The sequence below is a fragment of the Sus scrofa genome, chromosome 9 (genome assembly GCF_054392235.1).
Source record: "Sus scrofa isolate SSC_HxYL_T2T_F1_AM1 chromosome 9, Sscrofa_HxYL_maternal_Yorkshire_Landrace_v2.0, whole genome shotgun sequence".
Taxonomy (NCBI): domain Eukaryota; kingdom Metazoa; phylum Chordata; class Mammalia; order Artiodactyla; family Suidae; genus Sus; species Sus scrofa.
This window is the reverse complement of record NC_139391.1, coordinates 21579597-21605815: the sequence shown is the minus strand read 5'-3', so window position 1 is coordinate 21605815 and position 26219 is coordinate 21579597. Positions and strand designations below refer to the sequence as shown.

At 39.8% G+C, this 26219-nt stretch overlaps 1 protein-coding gene across 6 annotated transcripts in view; it reads right to left on the bottom strand.

Annotated features, from left to right (window-relative positions):
• LOC110262276 (uncharacterized) overlaps positions 1 to 26219 on the bottom strand; it is a 149340-nt gene that overhangs the window by 64243 nt on the left and 58878 nt on the right. For all 6 annotated transcript variants that reach the window (XR_014814870.1, XR_014814871.1, XR_014814872.1 and 3 more), the window contains one exon: positions 25242 to 25366. Coding sequence is in view for 1 of the 6 variants with exons in the window: in XM_084975622.1 (XP_084831748.1) it covers positions 25242 to 25366 (125 nt within the window). In the remaining 5 variants the exon portion in view is untranslated. The remainder of the gene's footprint in view (positions 1 to 25241; positions 25367 to 26219) is intronic.

The following is a 26219-nucleotide window of genomic DNA, read 5'->3' as shown; positions in this document are numbered from 1 at the left end:
AATTATGGTTTCAAGATTAACCATATCAGTCGAGACGACAAGCATCGGTTCTAAGTTCTCTCTCTCTCTTTTGGAATTATGACAACTGACCTCCTAAAATAATCAGTGAAAAAACGGAACGAGTTTCACCTGCAGCGTGATGAACCTGGGTAGTATAAGCTGTGACCTATGGTAGACAAGAGCAGAGGGAATGCCTATTCCCTCAGTGTATCGCTTTCCCCCAAATCCTCTGCAACTCTGCCTAAAATTGTTCTCTGGATGCATGGGGCATATTTTGTCTTGCATGCTGGACAGGTCGGGGTCATACAGAGTTAACACTTCCCGGAGCAGCCTCATTTGAGACTCACATGAACTGGTAGGTGTATATTCCAGCTTCCTCACCCCTCAGGTGGGATAAATCTGAGCCTTGCACTATTCATTCTCTCAGAGATCCCCGGGGAGGATTGATGCAAAGTTTCACACAGTGATAACCTGCTCATTACAACAAGCTTTTTGGTTTTCTTCCCTTCCCTGTCTCACCTCTCCACGCCTCTACCAGTGCTTCCAAAGATCACCTCCCAATGAAGAGATTTTCATGTTTGATTGAGTTCCAATTGCTGATCACCCTGACAGCATCCGAGCATCCAATGGCTCTCATTACCATGGAGTCTCCAATCCACTGGTTTTCTTTCTCAACATCCACTGAAATGTGATGTCTAAGATATGCATGCTAAGATCAGAACTCAATGTCTTCTAACCCTTGCCTGCCACAGGAAATTTTTATGCATAACAGTTTCATAACGAATACTCATTGATTCACTGTTTCACTCCTTCAACAGTGTTCAATATTTAGTCATCGTTCAGTATTTTTTGAACAATGACTGTATTCCCAGCCTGTGTCTAGGCACTGCTGCAGAGATGTAAATAACTAAGTCATGATCTCAGATCTTACGACCAGATAGGAGACCAAACTTATAAACGATTCACCATGTGTCAAAAGAGAAGTTGAATATTCAAACTAAGGCATCTCTTCTGAAAACATGATTTGTTTCTAAATGCAGGGATCACAGCTCCAGTTATGTTTAAGGAAACAGAATACATATTCCTACCAATTTCTTCCTACAACGCTGGGATCTAACCACTTTATTTTGTTCAGCTAGCTCTTCCTGCCCTTTGTGGTTTTTTTCCTTTCTTTGCCTGGAAATCCTACCCATTCTTTAAGGATCAGCCTCTTGGCACAGCCATATAGCTTTGTTGATCTCTGTAGGTAGAACAATTTTTTTTCCCAATTTGCACAGCTCTTGATTGATTCTATCATAAAACACATGCTGCATTATAGTGATAGAGCAACTGTTATTTACAGAACACATATAATGGGGCAATCACCGATGTGTAACTTTATTATATCATTCAATTCTTACTACCACCCTACATGAAAGTACTCATCTTCTCATTTTATATACGAAGAAATGGAAGTATAGCAATGCTGAGCAACTTGGCAAAGCTCACAGAGAAAAAACTGGCAAAGCAAGGTTTCCAACTCGGGAGCCTAATTTTCATATACTTGATGTGGCTGAAATGTGTCATATGCAAATGCATAGGAATAAAACCGTGACGAGAGAAAATTGGGGCCACAGGAGAAAGCAGGACGAGGTTACTGGTTCTCCAAGGGGATACGTTAGCCCCCTGTGGAGTACAGCCCTGGTGTTACTCCACAGGAAGGAATCTATGGAGGTGCCTTTGACCACTGCTGTCATCTGTGCAGTTAGTCATCACTTCTCCATTCATGACTCACACTCAGATGCTGGAGTAGCTGTGTTCGAATTCAGCTGCATCTCAGCCTTTTCTGCCTGAAACTGTCCTTGTCTTTCTGGGATCACCAGGGACAAGAAAATGCCCCGGTATTGGAAGAGAAGAGGGTGAGCAGTCCCAATAAACAGGTCAGAACTGCCAATGGACTAAGCCAACGTAACTCTCCAAGATGAGGGCAAATGCCTCTGGGAAGCATATGCACATTATTTCTCTGCTTTGATGAATCTGCAATTTTGCATTTCAACAAACCAACTTTTTCTGTTCAATCTGATTGCTTTTCAGAATATAAATCCCCAGGCACAGGCCTTAGTATGTTTCTGAGGGCAAGTACTCACTGAAACTCTAACAGCAGACCTAAAACTCTGGAATTAAAAATTCCAGCTGGTCCAGATTATGCTTTCTATGAAGACAAAACTTTCTTTCAAAAGAGCTTAGAGAAACATGACGAAAGTTTTTTTTTTTTTTCAAATGTGAAATATCAAAAAGTCACTATTACTTGTAATATAATACAGTGTACTGTTTTGCCTTGAACTTTTAAGTTATGCCAGACATGTAACATCAATCAATCTGCATTCCTAGAATTCCTTAATTAAACAGCTATCAAATGAATGCTCTGAGCAAGTTGCTGTGTTTGGTGCATTTAAGGAGATCGTGCCAAAGTCTCTACTAAAATGCATAGTGCTTAATGTAAGTTTGTTTCTTTCCATTCTTTGTGACAGCTGTTGTCATGGAAACATGAAGACTAAAAGTCATGGGTCCTTGCTCTTTAAATGTGTTCTTTCCTTGGGGAGCCGGAGGTGGGTTAACAAGACAGGCAAAACATACCATTATAGATCAAGAAAAGAAGGTTGTTTCTGTTTCTACTACACAACAGTCTTCATTTTTTACTACTAAAATAAATGTTAATAGTTATCATTTATTGCTCAGTTCTATACCATACCTTTTCAAAACATAATGTCACTTTCCCATCACTACCACCTGATTGTGGTGAGAGGGATTTCACCTTTTATGGATAAGAAAACAGCATGACAAAAAACAGTATCTGCACGTATTATGAGATTCAGGCAGGATTTCTAGTCAATGTATCTGCCATTTTGGCATCCTAACCCAAGGACCTCATTCCTCCTGGTTAAACTGACAGATCTAGGGATGTGCTCGTGATCCAAACAAACCATTCAGAGTCCTCTCCGATGCTTCTCCCTCGTCCCCACCAAAGCTTTAGGAAAAGGGGCCATGGGAAATGGCCGTCATTGTCTCACCCCACATGACATGTGACAGTTAGATGAGCACATACCAATGCACAGTGCGATAAAGAGGCAAACAGGGGGAGACAAGGGGCAGGGAGCAGTGAAAAAGCCCCATTCTACTCAGATCAGCTTTGGTCCAGCTGTGTGTGATTCCTGATTAAACCTGTAACTTGCCAGCTTACATGAAGCAATAAATTCCTCTTTGGTTTCTTCCGTTCATCTGTTCAGGACATACTGAACTGATTTTTCTGCCACTTGAAGCTCAGACTCTACACTCTAATATAGCTACATAGTTATTAAAAGTGGAGTTAGATTTGTACCCATGTATCTGTGTACATGGTCCTCGAGGTCCATTTTTTTTAACCATTTTTATTGGTTTATAACATTATATAAGTTGTATGTATATAATATTAAGTTTTTACTTCTGTATACACTACAGCATGCTCACTACCAAAGGTAGTTTCCATTCATTGTCATACAGTTGACCTCCTTAACCATGCCCTCCCCTCTCCCCTTCTCCTCTGATACCACCATTCTGTTCTCCATATCTATGTGGGTTTTGTTTGTCTTATTCATTTATTTTTAAATGTTTCCAGATTACACATGAGTAAAATCATACTGTGTTTTTCTCCATTCAATTTATTTCACTTAACACAATACCCTCAAGGTCCATCCATGTTGCTGCAAACGGCAAGATTTCATCTTTTTTTTTTTTACAGCTGATTATTATTCCACACACACAATGGAATTCTAATGTATACATTATATGTGTGTGTGTATCACATTTTCTTCATTCAACCACTGATAATCACTTAGGTTGTTTCTATATCTTGGCTAAAGTAAATAATGCTATTATAAACAGCGGTGCAGGTATCTTTTCAAATTAGTGCTCTAATATTCTTTGGATAAATACCCAGAAGTGGAATTGCTGGATCATATAGTACCATTATTCTTAATTGTTGGAGAACTCTTCATACTATTTTCAATAGTAGCTGCACCATTTTACATTCCCACCAACAGTATATGAGGGTTCTTCAAAGTCCATAAAGTTTACTCACAATAATAGCTCCTACTTAAATAGAAGATTTTTATAGGCGTTGGAGGCTCTACTTCAAATATTCTACTAGTAGGGAAATATGTAAAGATATGACTGATGGAAGAACAACATTTTATGCTGGTATCAGTATCCGCAAAATAAATAGATAATGACAAGGGGCTTATAGAGTAAAAATAAAGCATACAAATAAATGCTTTTTGGGAGTGGATGACACTGCGAAATTACTACAGAGGGTGTTCTAACAGGCTTATCATACCAAATGTAATATTTAAATTAAAATTTTAAAATTAATATTAAAGTGCTGTTTTAAAAAAATTTCTAATTTAAATTAGGAATTGGGGTTAACAGATACACATTACTATATATAAAATAAACCACAAAGACTTACTGTATAGCACAGGGAACTATATTCAGTATCTTATATTAACCTATAATAGGAAAGAATGTGCAAAAGAATATGTGTGTGTGTGTATATATATATACACACATATATGCATACACACATATGTATATAACTCAATCACTTTGTTGTACACCTGTAACATTGTGAATCAACTCTACTTCAATAAAAAATAAATTTTAAAAAGTGCTTTAGGAGTTCCCGTCGTGGCGCAGTGGTTAACGAATCCAACTAGGTACCATGAGGTTGCGGGTTCGGTCCCTGCCCTTGCTCAGTGGGTTAACGATCCGGCGTTGCCATGAGCTGTGGTGTAGGTTGCAGACGCGGCTCGGATCCCGAGTTGCTGTGGCTCTGGCGTAGGCTGGCGGCTACAGCTCCGATTAGACCCCTAGTCTGGGAACCTCCATATGCCGCGGGAGCGGCCCAAAGAAATAGCAAAAAGCCAAAAAAAAAAAAAAAAAAAAAAAAAAAATTAAATAAATAAATAAATAAATAAAAAGTGCTTTAACCAGATGGTGTTTGCAATCAAGAATCAGGAGATAGTTATTCTTAAAATTCCATAAAGTGATTTTTGGGAATTTCTATTTTAAAGAAAGGTGGAGAATACTGAGAGGGATCGAAAAAAGATGGGAAATTAAAATTTTATGTGAAAGTGCAAAATAGTGTGGGATCATTGAATTTCTCAAAGGAAGTATGAGAAGGAATTTGATGGGTGACTTAAATACCAGTTAAAGAAAAGTGATATTCAACTATCTCCTTCGGCAAAGGAAACAAAGTGAGAGGACAAAGGTTCAGCGACATTCAGAAATGCTTTGTTTAGACATAAGCGCACAAAGAAGTACAATGAATACATGAGGAAACACAATCACACGAATATGACAAGTAAAATAATGCTAAATCCCAGGGACTTAAAAACTATTGTACTAAGTTATTATTTAAAATATTATTTATTTAGTACTTACTCTGTGCCAACTACTGTACATATGCTACTTATTCCTTATGGTGACATGATAAGATCATCATTATTAACCCAGTTTTACAGATGAGAGTCAACCAATTTTAGAGATCAGAGCTATTTAGAGACTCTCTCCAGGTCACACAGCTAGCAAGTGACAAAGCCAGCACTTAATCTCAAAACAGGCTGACTCAAAAGACCATGACTACATGACTCTATTTTCATATGACCACAGTTTAGATGGCACCAATTTTTAAGATTGTACGTTTATTTTGTATATATATCAGTGAAGTTTCAGTAAAGAGACAGACATTATAGACTAAAGAGATCAGGGAACATTTAATATAAGGAATTGTTATTATTATTATTTTTTGTCTTTTTGCCTTTTCTGGGGCTACTCTTGTGGCATATGGAGGTTCCCAGGCTAGGAGTCTAATCGGAGCTGTAGCCACCGGCCTACGCCAGAGTCACAGCAACGCCAGATCCAAGCCGCATCTGCAACCTCCACCACAGCTCATGGCAATGCCGGATCCTTAACCCATTGAGCAAGGCCAGGGACTGAACCCGCAACCTCATGGTTCCTAGTTGATTCGTTAATCACTGAGCCATTACGAGAACTCCCAATATAAGGAATTATTAAAAGGGATTCGTTTAAAAGAAAGTTTAAAGCAATGCTAAAGAATGCAGGAAGAGGAGTTCCTGTTGTGACTCCGTGGCAATGAACCTGACTAGTATCCATGAGGTTCAATCCCAGCCTCGTTCAGTGGGTTAAGGATCTGGTATTGCTGTGAGCTGTGGTGTGTAAGTTGCCGATGCGGCTTGGATCTGGCATTGCTGTGGCTGTGGTGTAGGCTGGCAGCTATAGCTCTGATTCGACCCCTAGCCAAAAGACTAAAGAATGCAGGAATAGCAGGTGTAGGGTAGAGCCACCACTTCTGTGGCTGAGGAAGAGTATCCAAAGAAGGAAAACACTTGGCAGAGTCCCCCCATTTCCCACCTCTTGTCTTGAGCTGTGATCCAGACCTTGTTGGAGAAGGTATTGCTGAGGCCCTTTGGATGGATGGTGAAGCGCCTCAGGCCAGGGCTGAAGAACAATAATCTAGTCACCAGGAAGTTGCTTGCTGGGGTACTACTGAAACTCACTGGAGGGTGTGCACCACCTGGTCGCCATCACTACCAGTGCTTTCTGGCAAACAATCTGTCTGTGGTAAGGAAGGTGCCCTGTGGCAGCACAGCTTAGAAGCAAGAATAAAAGCACTGGTTCCAGGCACAGGACCGCCTTCCTCGTGGACTGTTTCTCCAGCACCCTCCACTGACAAATCCTTACACTGTGCCGGCGGGTGAAGGAGAAATGTTTACAACATCCAACTCTAGAATCAAAAGGCAAAGGAGAGTTCCCTTGTGGCAGAGTGGGTTAAGCATGAGACATTGTAGGAATTCCCGTCGTGGCTCAGTGGTTAACGAATCTGACTGGGAACCATGAGGTTGTAGCTTTGATCCCTGGCTTTGCTCAGTGGCTTAAGGATCTGGTGTTGCTGTGAGCTGTGGTGTGGGTCGCAGATGCGGCTCGGATCCTGAGTTGCTGTGGCTTTGGCGTAGGCCTGCACTACAGCTCCAATTAGACCCCTAGCCTGGAAACCTCCATATGCCGTGGGTGCAGCCCTAAAAAGGACAAAAAGACAAAAAAAAAAAAAAAAAAAAGAAAAGAAAAAAAGAAAAAAAGAAAAAGAATCAGACATTGTCCCTGCAGTGGTTCAAAAAAAGCAAGGAAAAGAGAAGAGTACATTTGGAGAAATAAAGCAATACATTGATAACTGACACTGTGTGTTAGGGTAAGGTATGACAACCATGAGAATAAAGAACTCTAAAAAGTCAATGACTTTAATAGACTCGTTAAAATTACATCTCATTGAAATCCCGATCAAGTGACTCTACAAGGCGACTTCTACAAGCAGAAATTCAACGATCTGGGCTTCTTCCCTCATGCAGCTTCATGTTGGAGTCCTCTGTTTCTAGACGTGCAAATGGGAATGGGAGAAGATAAAAGATCAAGGCGCATGCTCTAAAGCCAATCCTGTACATTGCAGATGTCACGTTTTGCCCACTGTGGACTGACCATAGCTTAGTCAGAAGACGTCATCTTTCTGTAAGAGCAGCTGGGAATGAGCTAGAGAGAAAGGCACTGGAGAGCAAACATGTCACCTGGTCTCTGCCATAGGAGATTTCAAATGCCTATTCTGCCTGTTATTAATGGTAAGTTTGTGCAAGTTATTGTGCCTCTCAGAATCTTAATTAACATAACATAATATTTTCTCAAAATAATGACAAGAGATTATAAAAAATATTACATAAGGCACTAAAAAAATCAATACAACTTCCTATTCAGTAAATATTAGATTCCCTAAATCAGTCATCATCAAGTGTAGAAGAGAAGGGAGTTCCCATGGTGGTGCAGCGGAAATGAATCCCACTAGTACCCACGAGGATGCAGGTTCAATCCCTGGCCTCGCTCAGTGGGTCTGGGATCCGGCGTTGCTGTGACCTGTGGTGTAGGTTGCAGAAGTGGCTTGGATCCCATGTTGGCATGGCTGTGATGCAGGCTGGCAGCTGTAGCTCTGATTCGACCCCTAGCCTGGGAACTTCCATATGCTACTGGTGTGGCCCTAAAAAAAAAAAGCAAGAGTGGAAGAGGGAATGGGATATATATTAAAATCTGAAAAAGATGGTGATAATAGGGAAAGCATTTAATCTTATGGTTTTATGTTTTGGGAAACTAAACCACTGAATATTTTTGTAATAGGAATCTCAGAAGACTTAAAAATCCTTGTGGAGTCACAGCATGGATTTGCAATGGCAAGGGCCTAGCAGGCGGGAATAATACATGGAAGGTGGGAAAGACTCAACAGAATCTGGTGTGTGTTTGTGAGAGTAAAAGAGAAAAGGGAAGAGAAGAGAGGGATAATGATATGTTAATTGAAAAGGCACTGTTAAGGAAGGTTACGCAAGATTGCTCTAAATGTTTGTTAGGTGTCTACCTGAGGAATTTGCCTCAGTCTCTTATATTATGAGACTCATTTAACTGATATACTTGAAGTTCAAGAACATGTTTGAGTGCTTTGGTTCTGAAATAATATTGCCTAGATTTAAATTTCAGCCTGATGATTCAATATTTTGGTGCCCTTGAACAATCTACTTAACATCTTGGTGGCAGAGACTGCTGGTTGCCACTTGCCTGAATGTTTGTGTCCATCCAAAATTCATATGTTAAAATCCTTACCCCTCAAGGTGATGGTCTTAGGAGGTGGGGGGCATTGGGAGGTGTTTAAATGGTGTATTGCTCTTATAAAAGAAGCCGGAGAGAGCACCCTTGCCCTTTCCGTCTTCTGAGGTTACAGTGAGAAGCTGGCCGTCAGTGAAGAAATGGCCTCTCACCAGATATCATACTTGATGGTGCCATGATCTTGGACTTCCCAATCTCCAGAACTGTGGGAAAGAAATGTTTATTGCTTATATCCCACCCATTTTATGGTATTTTTGTTACAGCAGTACAAATGGACTGACACCACCTAATAACCTTCTCTCTGTCTTGTGTGGACACTCAGATAAAAACTACATTTTCCAGCCATCTTGCAGGGGGGTATGGCCATGTGATAAAAATTTGGCCCATAGGAAATCAATAGAAATTGTATATGTAAATTATGAGTGTTATTTTTCAAAGGAAAAAATTGTGTTTTTCCCTTCACTTAGTCATGAAGTGGGGAGATGAAGCAATCACCTGGAACTTCAAAATGGAAGTCTGGCAAGAAGAATTGAAGAGTGAAAAGAAGAAGGATTCTGGTCCCAGATAATGCTGACTTGCTGTATGAACCGTGAACCACATACCTGAATATTTTTAGAGCAAAAGCAGAAAAATTCTACCCTATTGAATCTATGATGTTTGATGTGTCTGATAAAGTCTACTGTTCTTAAGAAAGCTCTAATGCTCTGCTTTGTTTTTAATCTTTAAAATCGAGACAATGATAATAGGACTATACTTCACTGTTCTTTCCTGCATATTCAACAACAAAAACAACAGCAGCAGCAACAGCTGTATGAGATGTTTACATGGCATTTACTCTGTGCCAAGCACAGTTCTGAGTGCTCTCCTTATAGAAAAACGTCTGGCACAGAGTAAGTCCACATGTTTGCTCTTGTTATTTCTTACCTTCCCCATGACTCCCAGTTTAACCATTCCAATTCGTATCTCATTCTATTTTATCTGAATCTCATGGGAATTAAATTAATAGTCAGTATCAAATTATTTCTATGTGGGCAGAAACAGAAATAGTCCTATTAGAATATAATTAAAAATATAAACATAATTAAAGAACATAATTATATATTATTAAATTTCTTTATTGGTCACCTGATAACCAGCTGTTGAAAACATTAGCAAGCTTGTGTCCATGGGCATCAAAACATTTCCTGCAGCATTAAAGAGTAGTAATCTCTTTATAACACACTGTCTCTTAAAATGAATATTCAACATGTGTATTATAGAAAGCAAGTAAAATTAATATAAAAATCATGCATGATTCCATTACCCAAAGTAACCAAAATTTTTCTCTGCCTAAATGAAATGGTTTTGAGTATGAGATTTTGTGTTCCAAATTTTCTTCCTAATAATTGGTAATAAATAACTTTTAAGTTCATTAAATATTAATTTTAAGGGTGAATAAAAATTCTGTTGCATTGCTATACATCGTGTGTTTTTTTAACCAAACCATTAATGCTAGATATTTAAGTTATTGTCAGTAGTTTTCCTTTAAGTATAAATTTTTATGCACACCCATGATCAATTCCTTAGAATAAATTCCTAGAAGTGAAATTGCTGAATCAAAAGTTATGCAAAATGTTAAAGCCATTTTAAAATTACTTTCGGAAAGCATGTACCAATTTCTTCTCCCATCAGTGCCCTTTGAAAGAGCACAACGAGATATGATCATAACTCCTGCTTATACTCACTAACGCTGCAGATTCCCTGTGGAAGGTCTTCCAGTGTGTGTTTGGGGGAAGGGTAGTAAATATATGAAAAGAAGAGAAAGCCTTGCAGACATCAAAAACATGATGTCAGATTAAAGCAATGTCACTTTCAATTGGAGATCAGATTAAATTCAAATGTGAGTCTCCTTTCTCCCCCTCTTCTGCAATACCCTTGAGAAAGATCAGTTTGCTCTCTCATGGTTGAAGAAAAGTGTTATGGCAGTAAATAAAAATAAATTTAAGGGAAAATAGGGTTTCCTAAGAACGGTTTTGTCTCCTTGAGAGATGAAAACTGCAGGCTCTTGCAAAACCTGCTTGCCTGTAACATTACTAAAGTTAATGTCAGGTCTCTGTTTTATAGCTAGTGCTACAGTACATCTATGCTACCAAAAGTGTTATTACAGTTTTGACTACTGAATTATCTTAGCTTGTTTTAAATGCATGGCAATAAAATTACTTCCCCCAATACTATGGAGGTTGTTTATACCCTAACTTGGAATAAACTAGAGTTCTAATAACAGAATAAATATAGACACGACATTTCCCCCTAGAAATAGTCAATCTTCTACTTTAATTAAAAAGGGGACCAGGTTCTTTGATATTGCATTAGTGGAATATAAAATATGAACTATCAAGGATTATTGGGTTATGGATTATAACTTTAACTTGCCATTATAAAGTACTTTCTTACACTATTTCCTTGCTGTTTGAAGGTTACACACCACATCTTCTCCCCCTTTCATTTCTTTTGTTTCCTCAGAAGAATGCTAGCCTCCTATAAGAGTCATTCCATAAATGCTTTTCAATTTACCTTGACTGACCTTAAATCAGAGTTTAGGACATCTGTCAATACTGTGCTATCTAGCCTCATTTTTGGGGATTTGGGTTAGAGGATAGGGTGGGTTTTTTACTGTTTATGCGTGTGTCGGGGTGTGTGTGGTGTGTGCATGTGTGTGATTTATTATTAAGGGAAGCCATCAGAAGTTGCCCATGATTAAATACTTTCTGATAAAACAGTAAGAATGAAATTCCTAATCATGGAGTTGCTGAATAGATTGAATGAGAGAATCATTTAAATAAAGTAGAGTCCCTAAAATCTTGAGCCAAGAAAATGATTATTATTATTCTGAACTGCATTAAAATTCAAATTATCAGAAGGAAAAAGTCATACCCTGACCTTATGTGTCAAAGGTCTGCTCTGTGGCAACCATATATTTTTGGAGAGTTTAGACCCCAACGCACTTGTTTTAAGAGAATGTCAAGCACGACAAGTGTTGGAGGAGGCTCATCCTGCGAATTTCATCACGTGCTCCCATTCATTAGGCTCCTTAGATGGAAGCTCTGTGTTTGTGAGGGGTGTGTGTGCACGCATTGTATTGCATTTTAATTCCACTATGCTTATCATTTGGATTAGTTTACTCTCTGTAGGAGAGTCTAACAGATGGCAACGGAATGTTAATGTGATTTAAACAGAATTTCCACCTGTGACCATCTCAAGTTCTCCTTCTCCCTCCCTCTGTGTGAATTTTGGAATGTCACACAAAGAAAAACTGGAGAGGCTCAAGAGGAGGTAATGAATCCTGTGAAAATTGAAAAACAAAATAATACAACAAGGAATGGGATTTCCCTGAACTTTAGAGCATAAAAGTCACTGAATATTTAATAACAAACCTGGCTGCAGGTTAATCCCAGAGTCTACGTTCATCATTGTATTGCATTCTTATATACCGCGCATAATCAATTTGCATAAGAGAAAATTGCATAGACAAATTTCGTATTCTATTGAGATTGTGTTTGAGTTTTTTAGATCAGCTATAATTCTATTTGGTTTTTAATAATCATTAAAACAAATAGAAATGACTAAAGGGTTTTATTTAAAACAAACAAATGAATAGGGAAGCATTTTCATTTCTATTGTTCCACTCTATGATCAATTAAAAACAAATACACAGAAAAGATTTAGGACAGAATTAGCTTCTTGACAAATTATTTTCTTACAAAAAATATTTTTAGTATCATGCCTGTCAAGAAGACACAAATGGAAGATGGACTATTTTTTTTTTTTTTTTTGTCTTTTGTCTTTTTGTCTGTTGTTGTTGTTGTTGCTGTTGTTGCTATTTCTTGGGCTGCTCCCGCGGCATATGGAGGTTCCCAGGCTAGGGGTTGAATCGGAGCTGTAGCCGCCAGCCTACGCCAGAGCCACAGCAACGCGGGATCCGAGCCGCGTCTGCGACCTACACCACAGCTCACGGCAACGCCGGATCGTTAACCCACTGAGCAAGGGCAGGGACCGAACCCGCGACCTCATGGTTCCTAGTCGGATTTGTTAACCACTGCGCCACGACGGGAACTCCTAGATGGACTATTTTTAAAACAACGTAGGGGTCTGTTTTATTCTCTGGGGCATGATGGAGATGCCAGGAATAAATATGATATGTAGGATGCCCTTAGCAATTAACTGCTAAGTCAGAATTCTAATAGGAACAGCCTACCTAGGTCAGCTAAAAAGTACATTAACAGCCCTGGCCTTGGGTTTGATTCTCTTTTGAGTCCCAGAGGGACTTTTATAAGACATTAGTAAAAAGAGAAAATTCAACCTTCTTTACCTCCTCCAAAGCTAGGCTACTTTAAAAACATAGTCAATATGTCTAGGTTTTTATCCAAGTCACTCGTTTTACAGATGAAATTAAAGTTCAAAGAGGTTCGGTGACATATATGAGGTAATGCAACTAGCTAAGATAGAGAAGAATGGCTAAAAGTTATATCTTCATTATTCCGCTAATAACATCTCTTACCACTGAGAATCTATTGGGTACCAGCCATTCTACTTACATTAGTCTATTTAATCGGCATTGCAAACTAAGGTCACATTTGATAAATATAGGAACAAAGGCTCAGAGAGGTTAATAACTTGCCCGAGGTCACACAAAAGTAAAAATAGGTTCAAATCTAGTTCTTAACCTCAGAGTTTTGCTGGTACACTGCTCTGTCTCCTTCATAACAGCATCTCTATTCCATCCTGCTCTCTCTAGTGTTGAAATAACTTCTTCATCGTGCACCTGTCTGGTTTTCTGTGCACCAAATTTCTGAGAAGAAGTCAGGCAGGCATTATCAAATATGAATGTATACATAACTATACATAAAAAATACATACGCATATGATGTATAGAATAGTATATATTGTATATAATATTTGCATATCTAACAGAGCTGATCTATACTGGCTCAGAAGGAGTTCTGGGAAAATTCCAAAGGTGCTTAACCATTCTCTTTGACACACACACATACAAATTTTTTTCCTGCACCCATGGCGTGCAACAGTTGCTGGGCCTGGGACTGAACTCAAGCCACAGCAGTGACAATGCCTAATCCCTAACCATTAGGCCACCAGGGAACTCCTGCTTACCCATGTTCCTTGATAAATCAAATAAGAGAGAAAGTTGATGACCATGTAGAGGCACAGACTTCACAAAAGGGAGGTCTGAGGAGTAGAGTATTGATAGAGTGATGCTACTTTGTTAAATGTTTTTTGTATCTTTACTACATTCAATCCTCACAACCAATTATTTCTTTCTTTTTACTTAAATAACTCATTCATCTATAATAAGAAAAGAACTAAATTTCACATAACAGTATTCCAAATACCTACATCTTAACATCTTAGAAGTTAACAATCGTAAGCATCATCAAGAAGGCTTAATGTGCCTTAAGATTTTTTTTTTTTTTTTTTTTTTGTTTTTTGTCTTTTTGCCTTTCCTAGGGCCGCTCCCTCAGCGTATGGAGATTCCCAGGCAAGGGGTCTAATCAGAGCCGTAGCCAATGGCCTATACCACAGCCACAGCAATGAGGGATCCGAGCCGAGTTTGCAACCTTCACCACAGCTCACGGCAACGCCGGATCCTTAACCCACTGAGCAAGGCCAGGAATTGAATCCGAAACCTCATCGTTCCTAGTCAGATTCATTAACCACTGAGCCACGACGGGAACTCCTGCCCTAAGATATTTAAAACATTTTTGCTTGTTTCTCCCCCCACCCCAGTTTTATTTAGGAATAATTGATAATCACTAAGTTTAAGAGGTACGCACGATGGTTTGATCTTATGTTGTGAAATGATTTCCACAAGAGTTTCAGATACACCCATCATCTCATATAGCTACAATAAAGAGAAAAAAAATTCTCCTTGTGATGAGAACTGGTGGGATCTACTCTCTTCACAACTTTCCTGTGTATCAGTCACATAGCAGTGTTAACTACGGTCATCTGTGTTGTCCTTGACACCCCGAGTACTTACTTATCTTATAACCAGACTTTTGTAATTTGACCACCTTCCTCCAGTTTCCCCTTCTCCTCCTCTGCCTCTGGTTACCAGAGATTTAATCTCTTTTTCTGTGAGTTTGGTGGGAATTTTTTGTTTGTTTTTTAATATTCCACATATAAGTGAATTATTCAGTATTTGTCTTTCTCTGACTGATGTATTTCACCTAGCAAAATGCCTTCAAGGACCATTCATGTTGTTGCAAATGGTAGGATTTCCTCTTTTTTTTTTTTTTTCCAGGCCTCATCCTCAGCATATGGAAGTTGCCTGGATAGGGTCAAATTGGAGCTACAGCTGCTGGCCTGCACCACAGCCACAGCAATGTGGGATCCAAGCCACATCTGTGACCTACACCACAGCTCACGACAACACAGGATCCTTAACCCACTGAGGGAGGCTAGGGATTAAACCCACGTCCTCATGGATCCTAGTTGGGTTGGTTAACTGCTGAGCCACAAGAGGAGCTCTTATTTATTTATTTATTCATTTTGTCTTTTTAGGGCAGTACCTATGGCATATGGAGGTTCCTGGGCCAGGGGGTCAAACTGGAGCTATAGCTGGCGACCTACACCACAGTCACAGTTGTAGCAATGACAGATCCTTAACCACTGATCAAGGCCAGGGATTGAACCTGTGTCTTCATGAATACTAGTCAGATTCATTTCTGTTGAGCCAGGACTGGAACTCCATGGAGGTGGTTTAAATCACTTGTATGGGGGCAGTCCTTCTGGGTTTCCTCTGACCAGTCCTCTTGCTTTGCTGGCCTTGAGTCCATATTTGGCCTGACCCAGGGCCCTCCATGTGTGTGCATCTTTTAGCCAAGGTGGATTCTACTGCCAGGGTCTCTGAGAAGTTGAGAGGATGCATTATGGTCTGGCACCCCTCCCTTCTCTGACCCTTAAGGAATCTTTCTGCACATGTGTAGTTCAGGGGGGCTCCTTGACCTGAAGAATGAGAAATATATGGTGTCTTTATCTTTTATCCAAGAAGGACACAGCTCCTCCTTGCTTCTGCCATCATCTTTATCGTGAAGTATCTGTCCACGGGGGACAGATTCTGGTTGCTCAGCCTGGGACCCATCCATCCTCGGCGTCGTATGTACTTGTGAACGGCTCCTGAGTCTTTTGGGTTCCTGCTATTTTAAACTTTCATGCTAGCCCACATTCAGCCTTTAAATATTCATTTAAATTTTAGCTGAAGTTTTCTTACCAATTTCATGGCAGCTACTTCTTCCTCTCATATTCTATAAACAGTAACATCATTCATGTGTCCTGTCTCTCCTTGAAGAAGCTTATCACTCTTTGAAATTCAATCCAGGACTTACTGTCTTGAAACCTCAGCTATCTGATGGGCTCAAGAAAAGTTATCATTTTGTAGCCTTTTTTTTTTTTTTTTTTCTTGCTGCTTGGGTGGGAGGAATATTCTTTTTCAGCTTTGCCCATCCAGAGTGAAAGTGGAATTTTTGTCCATCATACTCATCTTTTTCTTTTTTCTTTTTTCCTTTTTTGGTCTTCTTAGGGTCGTGCCCACGGCATATGGAACTTCCCAGGCGAGGGGTCTAATCGGAGCTACAGCTGCTGGCTTACACCACAGCCACAAATCTGAGCCGCAACTGCAACCTACACCGCAGCTCACAGCACCACCAGCTCCTTAACCCACTGACCGAGGCCAGGGATTGAACCTGTATCCTCATAGATACTAGCCGGGTTTGTTACTGCTGAACCACAGTGAGAACTCCTCATTGTACTCATCTTGGTATCCTGAGATGATTAGTGTGTCCATTTTTGATCTTAGTCTTCAGTGTTTTTTAAAAATTCTCTCCCTCTTTTTCCCAGACAATATTAAAACTTAGGGAAATAGTGCCTGTCACGTGGAGGACATTCATATTTTTAATTTCTGGGAAAGGTTTTCAAATGGGTCAAGTCCATGCTGCTGCCTAGTGTTCTACCCAAGAGAGCCCAGTGTTTCAGTATATTTATTGTTATCAAACTTAGAATGAATTGGCGCCGGGGTTAAAGAACCTTGGACATCAACTGGTCCCCCAAATTTTATAATTCCTTGACACAGACAATGCTTCATTTAATACAGTCTCATTAAAAAGGCTGACTTGCCATTTTAGGGGACGTATAAGCTTATAATAATATAAAGTGCTGATTTGGGTCAATGTATTTCTATAATAGCTTTACAAAAACGTGTGACCTTTAATATGAAAAGTATCACTGTATTTGGTTTTGATTAAATGTTAGTTGAATGAAAAGGAAGAAACTTAAGGCTTAAATGTAATTACCTTTCATAGGGTCTAGAAATGCCTAATTCTTGGTTTCCATCCCTAGTTTGCATACTAGCCTTGAAATTTACTATTTTAATGAGGTTTCTTAAAGTTAGACAAGTTTTTCAGTTATTGATTGCTTTATTTTTAGATCACAAGATCAGACAATACCTTCATATATTAAAAAATTATACCATTTTAAAAATAGTTACAAAATACTCAAAATATAGATGATACATTATTCAAAGTAAATATGACTCAGCAACACCTAGAATTTTCTTTTTTCTTCTTCTTTTTTTTTTTTTTTTTTTTTTTTGCCTTTTTGTCTTTTTAGGGCCACACCTGCAGCATAAGGAGGTTCTGGGAACCTCCATAGGCTAGGGGTCTAATCCGAGCTGTAGTTGCCAGCCTATGCCGAAGCCACAGCAAAGCCAGATCCGAGCCACATCTGCGACCTACACCACACCTGATCCTTAACCCACTGAGCAAGGGCAGGGACTGAACCCAAAACTTCATGGTTCCTAGTTGGATTCGTTAACCACTGCGCCACAACGGGAACTCCCACATGCATTTTTGACCTACATCACAGCTCACGGCAATGCTGGATCCTTAACCCAATAAGCAAGGCCAGGGATGGAACCTGCATCCTCGTGGATACTAGTAGGGTTCATTATTACTGATCCACAATGGGAACTCCTCATCTTCTCTTTTCTTAATTTAATTTATCCCCTGTCACTTTGGACATTTCTCCTCTAGTGTCTTCTGTGCATCAGTCATCACAAGTGGAATTTTGTGTAGAAATATTAATAATAATAATTGATACAACTTTTTGCATCCTTTTTAGATACCCCCAAGTATCTTAAGCATTTTATGGACATTATTTTGTTTCAAATTTAGTCTTTCTAAAGGGAAAATCAATTTATAATAAAAGAAATCAGTACAGCGGCTGCCTCTGGGGTGAGGCAGGCAGGAATTAACTGAGAAGGAACCCAACGGAACTTCCTGGGGTGATAAAAATGTGCTATACCTTGATGGAAGTTTATACACATTTGAAAAACTCATCCACTGTACACATAAAATATGACTACATCATAGAAGACAAATGATACTGCAATGAAAAACTGAGAGGAAAAATTAATCTTCTTAAAAATACCCTTTGGAATAGAAAATGCTAAATCTACTTTAAAGATGAGAAAACTGAGGATCTGAATGTTCAGGTAATTTATTCAAGTTCACATTTGCTGGTGGCTATACCTATGCCGAATTCAGGCACATTTAAGGGCAGAGTCCATACACTTAACCAACAGGCTCCACTTCCTCCAGGGAGACTGGTGCATCCTGACATATTTTTCAACTCAAACTGTATTATTTTATCCTGCATAACCCTATCACACAGGCTAAGACAGAGCAACATGATTAAAAATAAGCTGACTTCACACTGGGGATATGACTTATACAGAACTCTAGAAAGAAAGCATACCTACTTCAAAATGTTTAGGTAGGATGATGAGACCCAGGATACACCTAGTGGAATCAGCTTCTCTCTCTCACCAGCATGGCTTTGCGAGCATTTGAGAGTATTTCGGCTGCAATAACCTCAGGCAGCATATTCAAACGGTAGTTCAGTAAGTCCTCTGGAACCAACACTGCTGCCCACGTCTGCTGTGCAGTGAACCAGCAAGGGATCAGGAATATCTCTAAGACAGGGCTTTAGCAATGGAGTACACCTCTTATCTCATCATCTGTTAGAAAGTATAGGTTTAAATTTCCAAATCAGAAATGTCAGCAAAAGTCCCTGGCTACTCTGGTGATTACAAAACAAAGCTGTCTGCCATGCTGGTGCAGGGTTTGGGTCACTTTCAGGCTATTTCTTCTTTAAATGAGGCAGCAGCTTCTAAATTTACAATTACCTTGCTGGATACTTCTCTTTTTGACTCCCCATTAAAATGCCCATAAGGAGATACAGAAAACTAAACCGGAAACGAAAATTTTAAAAAAGGACAAATGATCAAATCATAGGGATATTTTCCCTTTGTGTCATGATGGACATAAACTGAGAGATACTTTATTGTGCCTTTGTGGGTCACCCTTTGAAAACCAGTATTAAAGTGAAACCTTCGTATAGTCATTTAATTCTCACAGCAACCCTATGAGGACTTCATATATATTATATGAATATACTCACTAGATTAGTGAAATGTATTAGCTGGGTGTCTTGATTTTCTATAGGATACATATCACACAATTTTGAGTGGGAGAGCCAAGATTCAGGTCTTTTTATTATCTGTTTATTTTTTAAATTGAAGTATAGTTGATTTAAAATGTCATATTAGTTTCTGGAGTACAGCAAAATGATTAGTTATATATACATAATATATAATATATACTATATATATTTGGTTATATATAAAAATACATATAATTATATTCAGTTATATATATCTTGATATATTCAGTTATATATATATATAAGTAAAATATATTTATATTTTAAATTGAAGTTTAGTTGATTTACAATATTGTACTAGTTTTTGGTATACAGCAAAGTGATCTAGTTGTATATATGTGTGTGAGTGTATGTATAATTTTCAGATTCTTTTCCATTGTTACAAGATATTGAGTACAGTAGGGTGTCATTGTTTGTCTATTTTATATATAGTAGTTTGTATCTGCTAATCCCCAAACCCTAATTGATCCTCCCCTCCTTCCCAACTCAGGCCTTTTTAGCTATGTACTTTTTCCCACTGCCAAATATTCTAGCCCTTCCCCATTAAAATTAGAAAAACATATTGACGTGCTTTACTGCCTATACCTGTTTCTGAGGCTGCACTGACCCAAGCCAACTAGTTTGTAATTAGAGCTAGTCATTTTTCCCATTCTTTTCAATATTCTCTCATCCCTAAAGATCCCTTCAAAGCCCAGAGTCTCTGGGCATTGCAGACTGAAGCAAGTGCATTAAAATCTGGGTCTAAGGAAGGAGTAATATTAGTAACATTAGATGCCAGGACATGTGATCAAATAATTGTAAATAAAATCTTAGGTTCTATTGAAATTACAGAACCCACTATTGCGGGCATATATTATAGGAGAGTTGATATTTGTAAAGCAAACCTATACCTAAGCATACATATGAACCTGGGAGATAAATACAGAACTTATCTTTAATATTTAGATCTGAGAGGGAAATTCTGCAATCCTGTTAAATTCTGGCCTTAACAGAGCTTGGCCTCTTTAAAGATTATTAAAGAAATGGTAAAAAGATAAGGCAAGAATCATGGGTCCCAGGAACAGATACTAAGAACGTAAGACAAGAAACCATTTCCAGAGACTTCGACACATCTCTGAAAATGATTACTTATAAGAACCAGAAGACATCTCCACTAGACTGTAAGCACTAGGTGAGCAGGAGCACCCTGCTCGTCCCTTGAGGTATTCCCAGCACCAAGGACAATGTTTGGCAAATAGCAGGGACTCACAAAAAAAAAAAAAAAAAAAAAATGCTTTCCGAATGTTAAAACAAAAAGTTCAGGAGTTTCCACTGTGGCTCAGCAGCTTAATGACTTGACATAGTCTCTCTCTGAGGATGTGGGTTTGATTCCTGGCCTTCCTCAGTGGGTTAAGGATCTGGTGTTGCCGAAAGCTGTGGTGTAGGAGCTACAGATGTGGCTCGGATCTGGTGTTGCCGTGGCTGTGGTGTAGACCTCAGCTGCAGCTCTGATCAGACCCCTAGCCTGGGAATTTCCATATGCTGCAGGTGTGGTTATAAAAAGAAAAAAGAAAGTTGAGAAAAAAAATAAAGGACTGTGGCCAAGGAATTTTCAAATTGTCTAGTTCAAAGACAATCACAAGCACAGAGTAATTCAATTATACAGCATTCCTTGGAAAGCTATTTGAAGATGTATGCTTCTATCCAAAAGTGAGTCAAAGATAATGCTATTTGCATCAACGAACAATCCTTATATTTATTGGCCAATTGCATTTCTTTATGTGAAATGCCTTCTTCTATACTTTGTCTTATTTCCCCTGAGTTAATTATCTTTCGCTTCTTGACTTTTTTTTTTTCTTTTTTTTTGGTCTTTTTAAGGCTGTACCTATGGCATATGGAGATTCCCAGACTGGAGGCTGAATCAGAGTTGGAGCTGCCAGCCTACACCACAGCCACAGCAATGCCATAGCAATCAAATCCAAGCTGTGTCTGTGACTTATACCACAGCTCATGGCAACGCCGGATCCTTAATCCACTGAGCAGATCCTTAACCCACTGAGCGAGGCCAGGGATTGAAGCTGCATCCTCATGGATCCTAGTTGGGTTCGTTAACCACTGAGCCATGATGGGTACTCCCATTAAACACTTTTTACTGCATCTGTTTGAATGATTAAAAAGCTCTTCCCTTCACCAAAAGTATAAACATAAAAAAAAAAAAAGACTGTTTCCAAGTGGACTGAATCAAGTCATCCTACAGTCACTAAAATGAAGACTTGCAGCCATGTGAGGATGATAACACAGTGGGCCTGATGGTTTACTCTCTCAGTGACACCTCTGCGTGGTGCCAGATGGGCTCCCTGGGGAGTGGCTTGGCGGGTCTTCCTCCTGTGTTTCTAGACATCACAGGAGAGGAAATCAGGCCTCACACCTGCGCTGAGCCATTCAGGGCCGTTCTCTGGAGCCTGCAGCAACCTCTCATAATCACAAAGGGCAGGAAAATCTCTGAGTGGGTTCAGGCCATGAACGACCTAGGATAAAATATTATACCATTCGAGTTTCTTTTCCTGTGGGCAAACAGGGTTATGTAAAAAGGAAAAGCGCCTTTCCATTGCCCCAATGTTCCCTAATTTGCTCTAGTTTAATATGTTACCAGTTAGAAGCAGCCCTCTTTTGGAGGCAGACACATATTGCAATTTGATTCTTAAATGATTATTAAACAAAGCAATGTCTTCATTTATGAGACACAAACAGGCTAATGTCTCTAGACAGCTGGTGTGTCTTTTCCAAATATGTATGATTAATATTCTCATTTTGCTCAGCACTGCAACTCAGGCCTAATTTGCTATTTTCACTTTACTTCTGAAGCTTCTGCCAACAGCTTGCACTTGGGTCTTTCGCAGCATCTGTGACTGTCCGCTGTTGGTGGTGATCCCTTGAATGCTGGTCTGAACCAGACAGAAATGAGTGCCTGTCCTGGCCTTTCTCATCACAGCTGCCTGATCAGAGACAGGCTACTTTATTTCTCTCTGTTTCAGTTCCCTGATTTGCAGTATCAGTATCACAAGTTTGTGGTTATAACATTATTACTATCCAGGTAACTATCACCTCATTATAGGGTATTGGTAATGTTGGACAGATCCGTGAATAAACAATTCAATAACCCCCTCCCCTGATAAAGTAAATTACTGTCCTCACGAGAAATCCTAACTTCATTTCCTTGATTCCAACGCCTTTTCATTAAGCTCCTTAAAGGAAGCTGCTTCAGGCACTTTTCTATCCCTAAGGTCCTAACATAGAACCTTACAGAATTTGATACTTCAATAATTTTTCAGGAGGATGGACCACTTAGGTTGGATAAATGTTTTTCTTAGTTTGTTGCAGGGCAGTGGTTTTTAATGCAGGGACATTTGGCAGTGTCTAGAGAAAATTTTGGCTGTCACAAATGGAGAGTGCTACTGGCAGTTAGTTGCTATTAGGTTCAGGATGCTGATAAACATCCTGAAACACAGAGGACATACAAACAACAAAGAATTATCTGCCTCCAAGTGCTAATAGTGCCAAAGTCCAGAAACCCTGATATGACAGAAAATATGGCTTTGGAGTCTGAGCGAGGCTCTAGTCCCAAATCAGTTGCTGTCTTGCTCTGTGATCCTGGACAAGCTGCTTGACTTCTCTGCACTCCCCAAATTCTGTCTGACATAAAACATTATAAGAATCAAGGTCCAGAAAGGTAGGTGGAAGCAGAAACTCTTATCTTAATAAGACCCAGGGGTCTTTGGATCTTAAAAAAGCCCAGGGATCTGGCTAGTTTTTGGAGACACAAAGTAGGGTGGTCCTGATCCAAAATGTGTTTACAGAAAGAGAAGGAACATGAATAGTATGCTTTCTCCCTTTTGTGGCCACTCTGAATAACTTCTGCCTTTGCCTCTCAAAGCCAGACCACTTTAAGAGGAGCTGAAGCTTCTAACGCCAATGCCAAAGAACTAACAGAGAAGACATCAATTCCGTTCATTTCCTGAGCTCAATGAGTATCCACACAATTCAATGTTTGCTTAATTGATTTCATAGAATCACAAAGGCTTACTTTTACCAAGATTATTACAGTGAGGCTAGAGCCTCCAAGGAGACTGTGAGCATCCAGAGGATCAGGGCACAGCCCAGGGCCTGGAGGGATGGGAGTAGGGGATATGGGGGGGGGTAGCAGGTGTGAATACACAGCAACACACTGGCTCCTCTTTAAGCCCAGGCTCAACACTGCCTGGCACTGACCCAGGCCAGGCTCTTGGAAATACACTGATTATGTGTCCAGTGTGTGTCCAGGTACAACCAGACTCGCTGGCAAAACGACATGATCTCAGGGGTGCAGCGACACCTGTGGCACTTGGACCAGCTGTGGGGCAGTTTTGTGAATGGAACACATTTTTTATGCAGAAGAGCCCTGCTAAGAGGTCTGCACTGCAATGAGACCAGCCCAGGCAGGTGAGACATCGGAGAGAAGCACTGGATCAAATACTTAAGATCCCCATGAGGTTTCAAACAGGAAAGGGGAGTTCATTTTTAAGAGAGGATCAAAAAGCTCTTTTAAAATAGATTTTTTTTTTAAATGGTAAAACACGTGAGGAACAGGAACCCTTTGAACAAGGATGCCCTCTGTTCACTGCAACAGACTCAGGAGCAAACTTGGTACCTAGCACATAGTAGGTGCTTAATGAATGACTACTGAGTGGCCCCACAGAAGCCCTGAAAGAGAACACTCTGAGTGAGTCTAGTAACATCTGACTCTGCAGCCTGATGGGAACATGCTGGGCAGAGACCAAGGCATTCTCCCCCTACCTGGGAATACGGCCTGTGTGGAGGCCTTTGAGCTGCATGATTCATGACCATTTTTTGGAACAGCCCCAAAGGATAATGCCTCTTTCAAGAAGTAAGACTTAAATTTTCATGTAAAAGGGGTAACTGCAAAATAAAGGGCATTCCTGTCCTCATATTAGAGGAACAGAAATTATAAGCCAGAGTGAAATACAACCAAACTCAACTGAAAGAAGTAACTAGTTAGGGGAGTTAATTATTTTTCCCTTCATGTCATGTATTAATAACTAATAATTTTTTTTTTTTGCTTTTTTAGGGCCACACCCATGACATATGGAAGTTCCCAGGCTAGGGGTCGAATTGGAGCTATAGCTGCTGACCTACACCACAGCCACAGCAATGAGGGATCCAAGCTGCATCCTCTACCTACACCACAGCTCACAGCAACGCTGGATCCTTAACCCAATGAGCGAGGACAGCGATCAAACCTGCGTTTTCATGGATACTAGTCAGGCTTGTTACCACTGCGCCACAAAGGGAACTCCACTAGCATTTGTGAAATGCTACATGTCCCCCACATTGAGCCAAGCACTTCTCATGCATTTTATTTTGTGCTCACAACAACCCTAAGATATAGATCCTATTTCTATAGAGAAGAAACTCGAGGCTCAGGGAGAATAAGTGATTTGCTCAAGGAAGCAGAATTAATAGTAAGCAGTGGGCTAAGTATGAGTTTACAACCTGGATTCTTAACCACCATGTGATGTTGCTGTTACATACTGTTCAGTAAACTGGTTCTCAAAGGCACAGATGCTCCAAGAAAATGTTTATGCAGGACTATCTGAAGATCATATTATCCATTGGTTCCTCTAGGTGCTTTAAAATTTACCTTTAGATTGCAAAGGACCAGTGGGAATGTTCCTAGATTTCACGGTTACGGCCTTTTTGTTGTGTGCTGTATTTGCAGCAAGGATGCTCTTGTGGGCATTGTTAATTAAACCAAACAGTGTCCTCGGTGTGAGGCCCCAGAGAATTGATTCTCTGGTTTTAATACCAGAGATGACTGTGTTTGTCCTAATGCCTCCGGTCTGCCTTTGTCTTGCACACTGAATCATGTCAATATTCACATTTCCTTTGTTTGGGCTGCCCCGAAATGCATGGCCACTCACCTGAAAATGTAGAGGACCTTGCAGGGCAGGTAAGAACCTCCGGCTGAGGCAGAGATTTGCCGGGTAATATTTTCCATTTGAGGAGATGCTCCACGGAATTCCACAACTGCTGTTGTTTCCACCTCCTGTTAATGGGAAGAGTCGTGGTAAACATCACACAGCGGGTGGAGGAGAAGAGCAGTTAAAAGTTTCCAGGCACTAAACTAGGACGGGGGCTACGTAGAGGACCCCCTACCCTTAAGGAGTCATAACATAGGAGGGAGACATGCAAATTTAATTATTATAATTACATTCAAGTTATGACGTCAACACAGAAGAGAGCTCCATACTCTGCCAAGGAAAATTAAGAAAGTTTAAATAGAAGAGTTGACAATTAGACAGGATCTTTTTTTTTTTCTTTCTTTCTGTTTCAGCCACCTGCCCCCATGGCATATGCAAGTTCCCAGGCCAGGGACTGAACCCGAGATGCAGCTGCAACCTACTCTACAGCTGTGGCAATGCCAGATCCTTAATCTACATGCCACAGTGGGAACTCCAGGATCTTTTTTTTTTAATAAGTTTTTCTTTTATTTTACCCCTCTTTTTTATTATTAATTAATTAATTAATTTTGGGGGGCTGCACCCTTGGCATGTGGAAGTTCCTGGGCCAGGGATCAAACCCACACTAAAACTGTAACCAGAGATGACAATGACAACGTCAGATCCTTAACCTGCTGAGCTACCAGGGAACTCCTTATTATTATTTTTTAAATTGACGTATAGATGATTTACAATGTTGTGTTAGTTTCAAGTGCACAAAAACGGTGATTCAGTTATACATACATCGGGCAGGATCTTGAAGCAAAAGGAAACATTCATTAAACACGACATGCTGTGCTCTATTTTAGTTAATTTACTGAATCCTCACCATGATTCCAAAGACAGCTGTACTTCCCTCATTTTTGGAGAGATGATGAAGTCAGGCATGTTCCTAGGTCC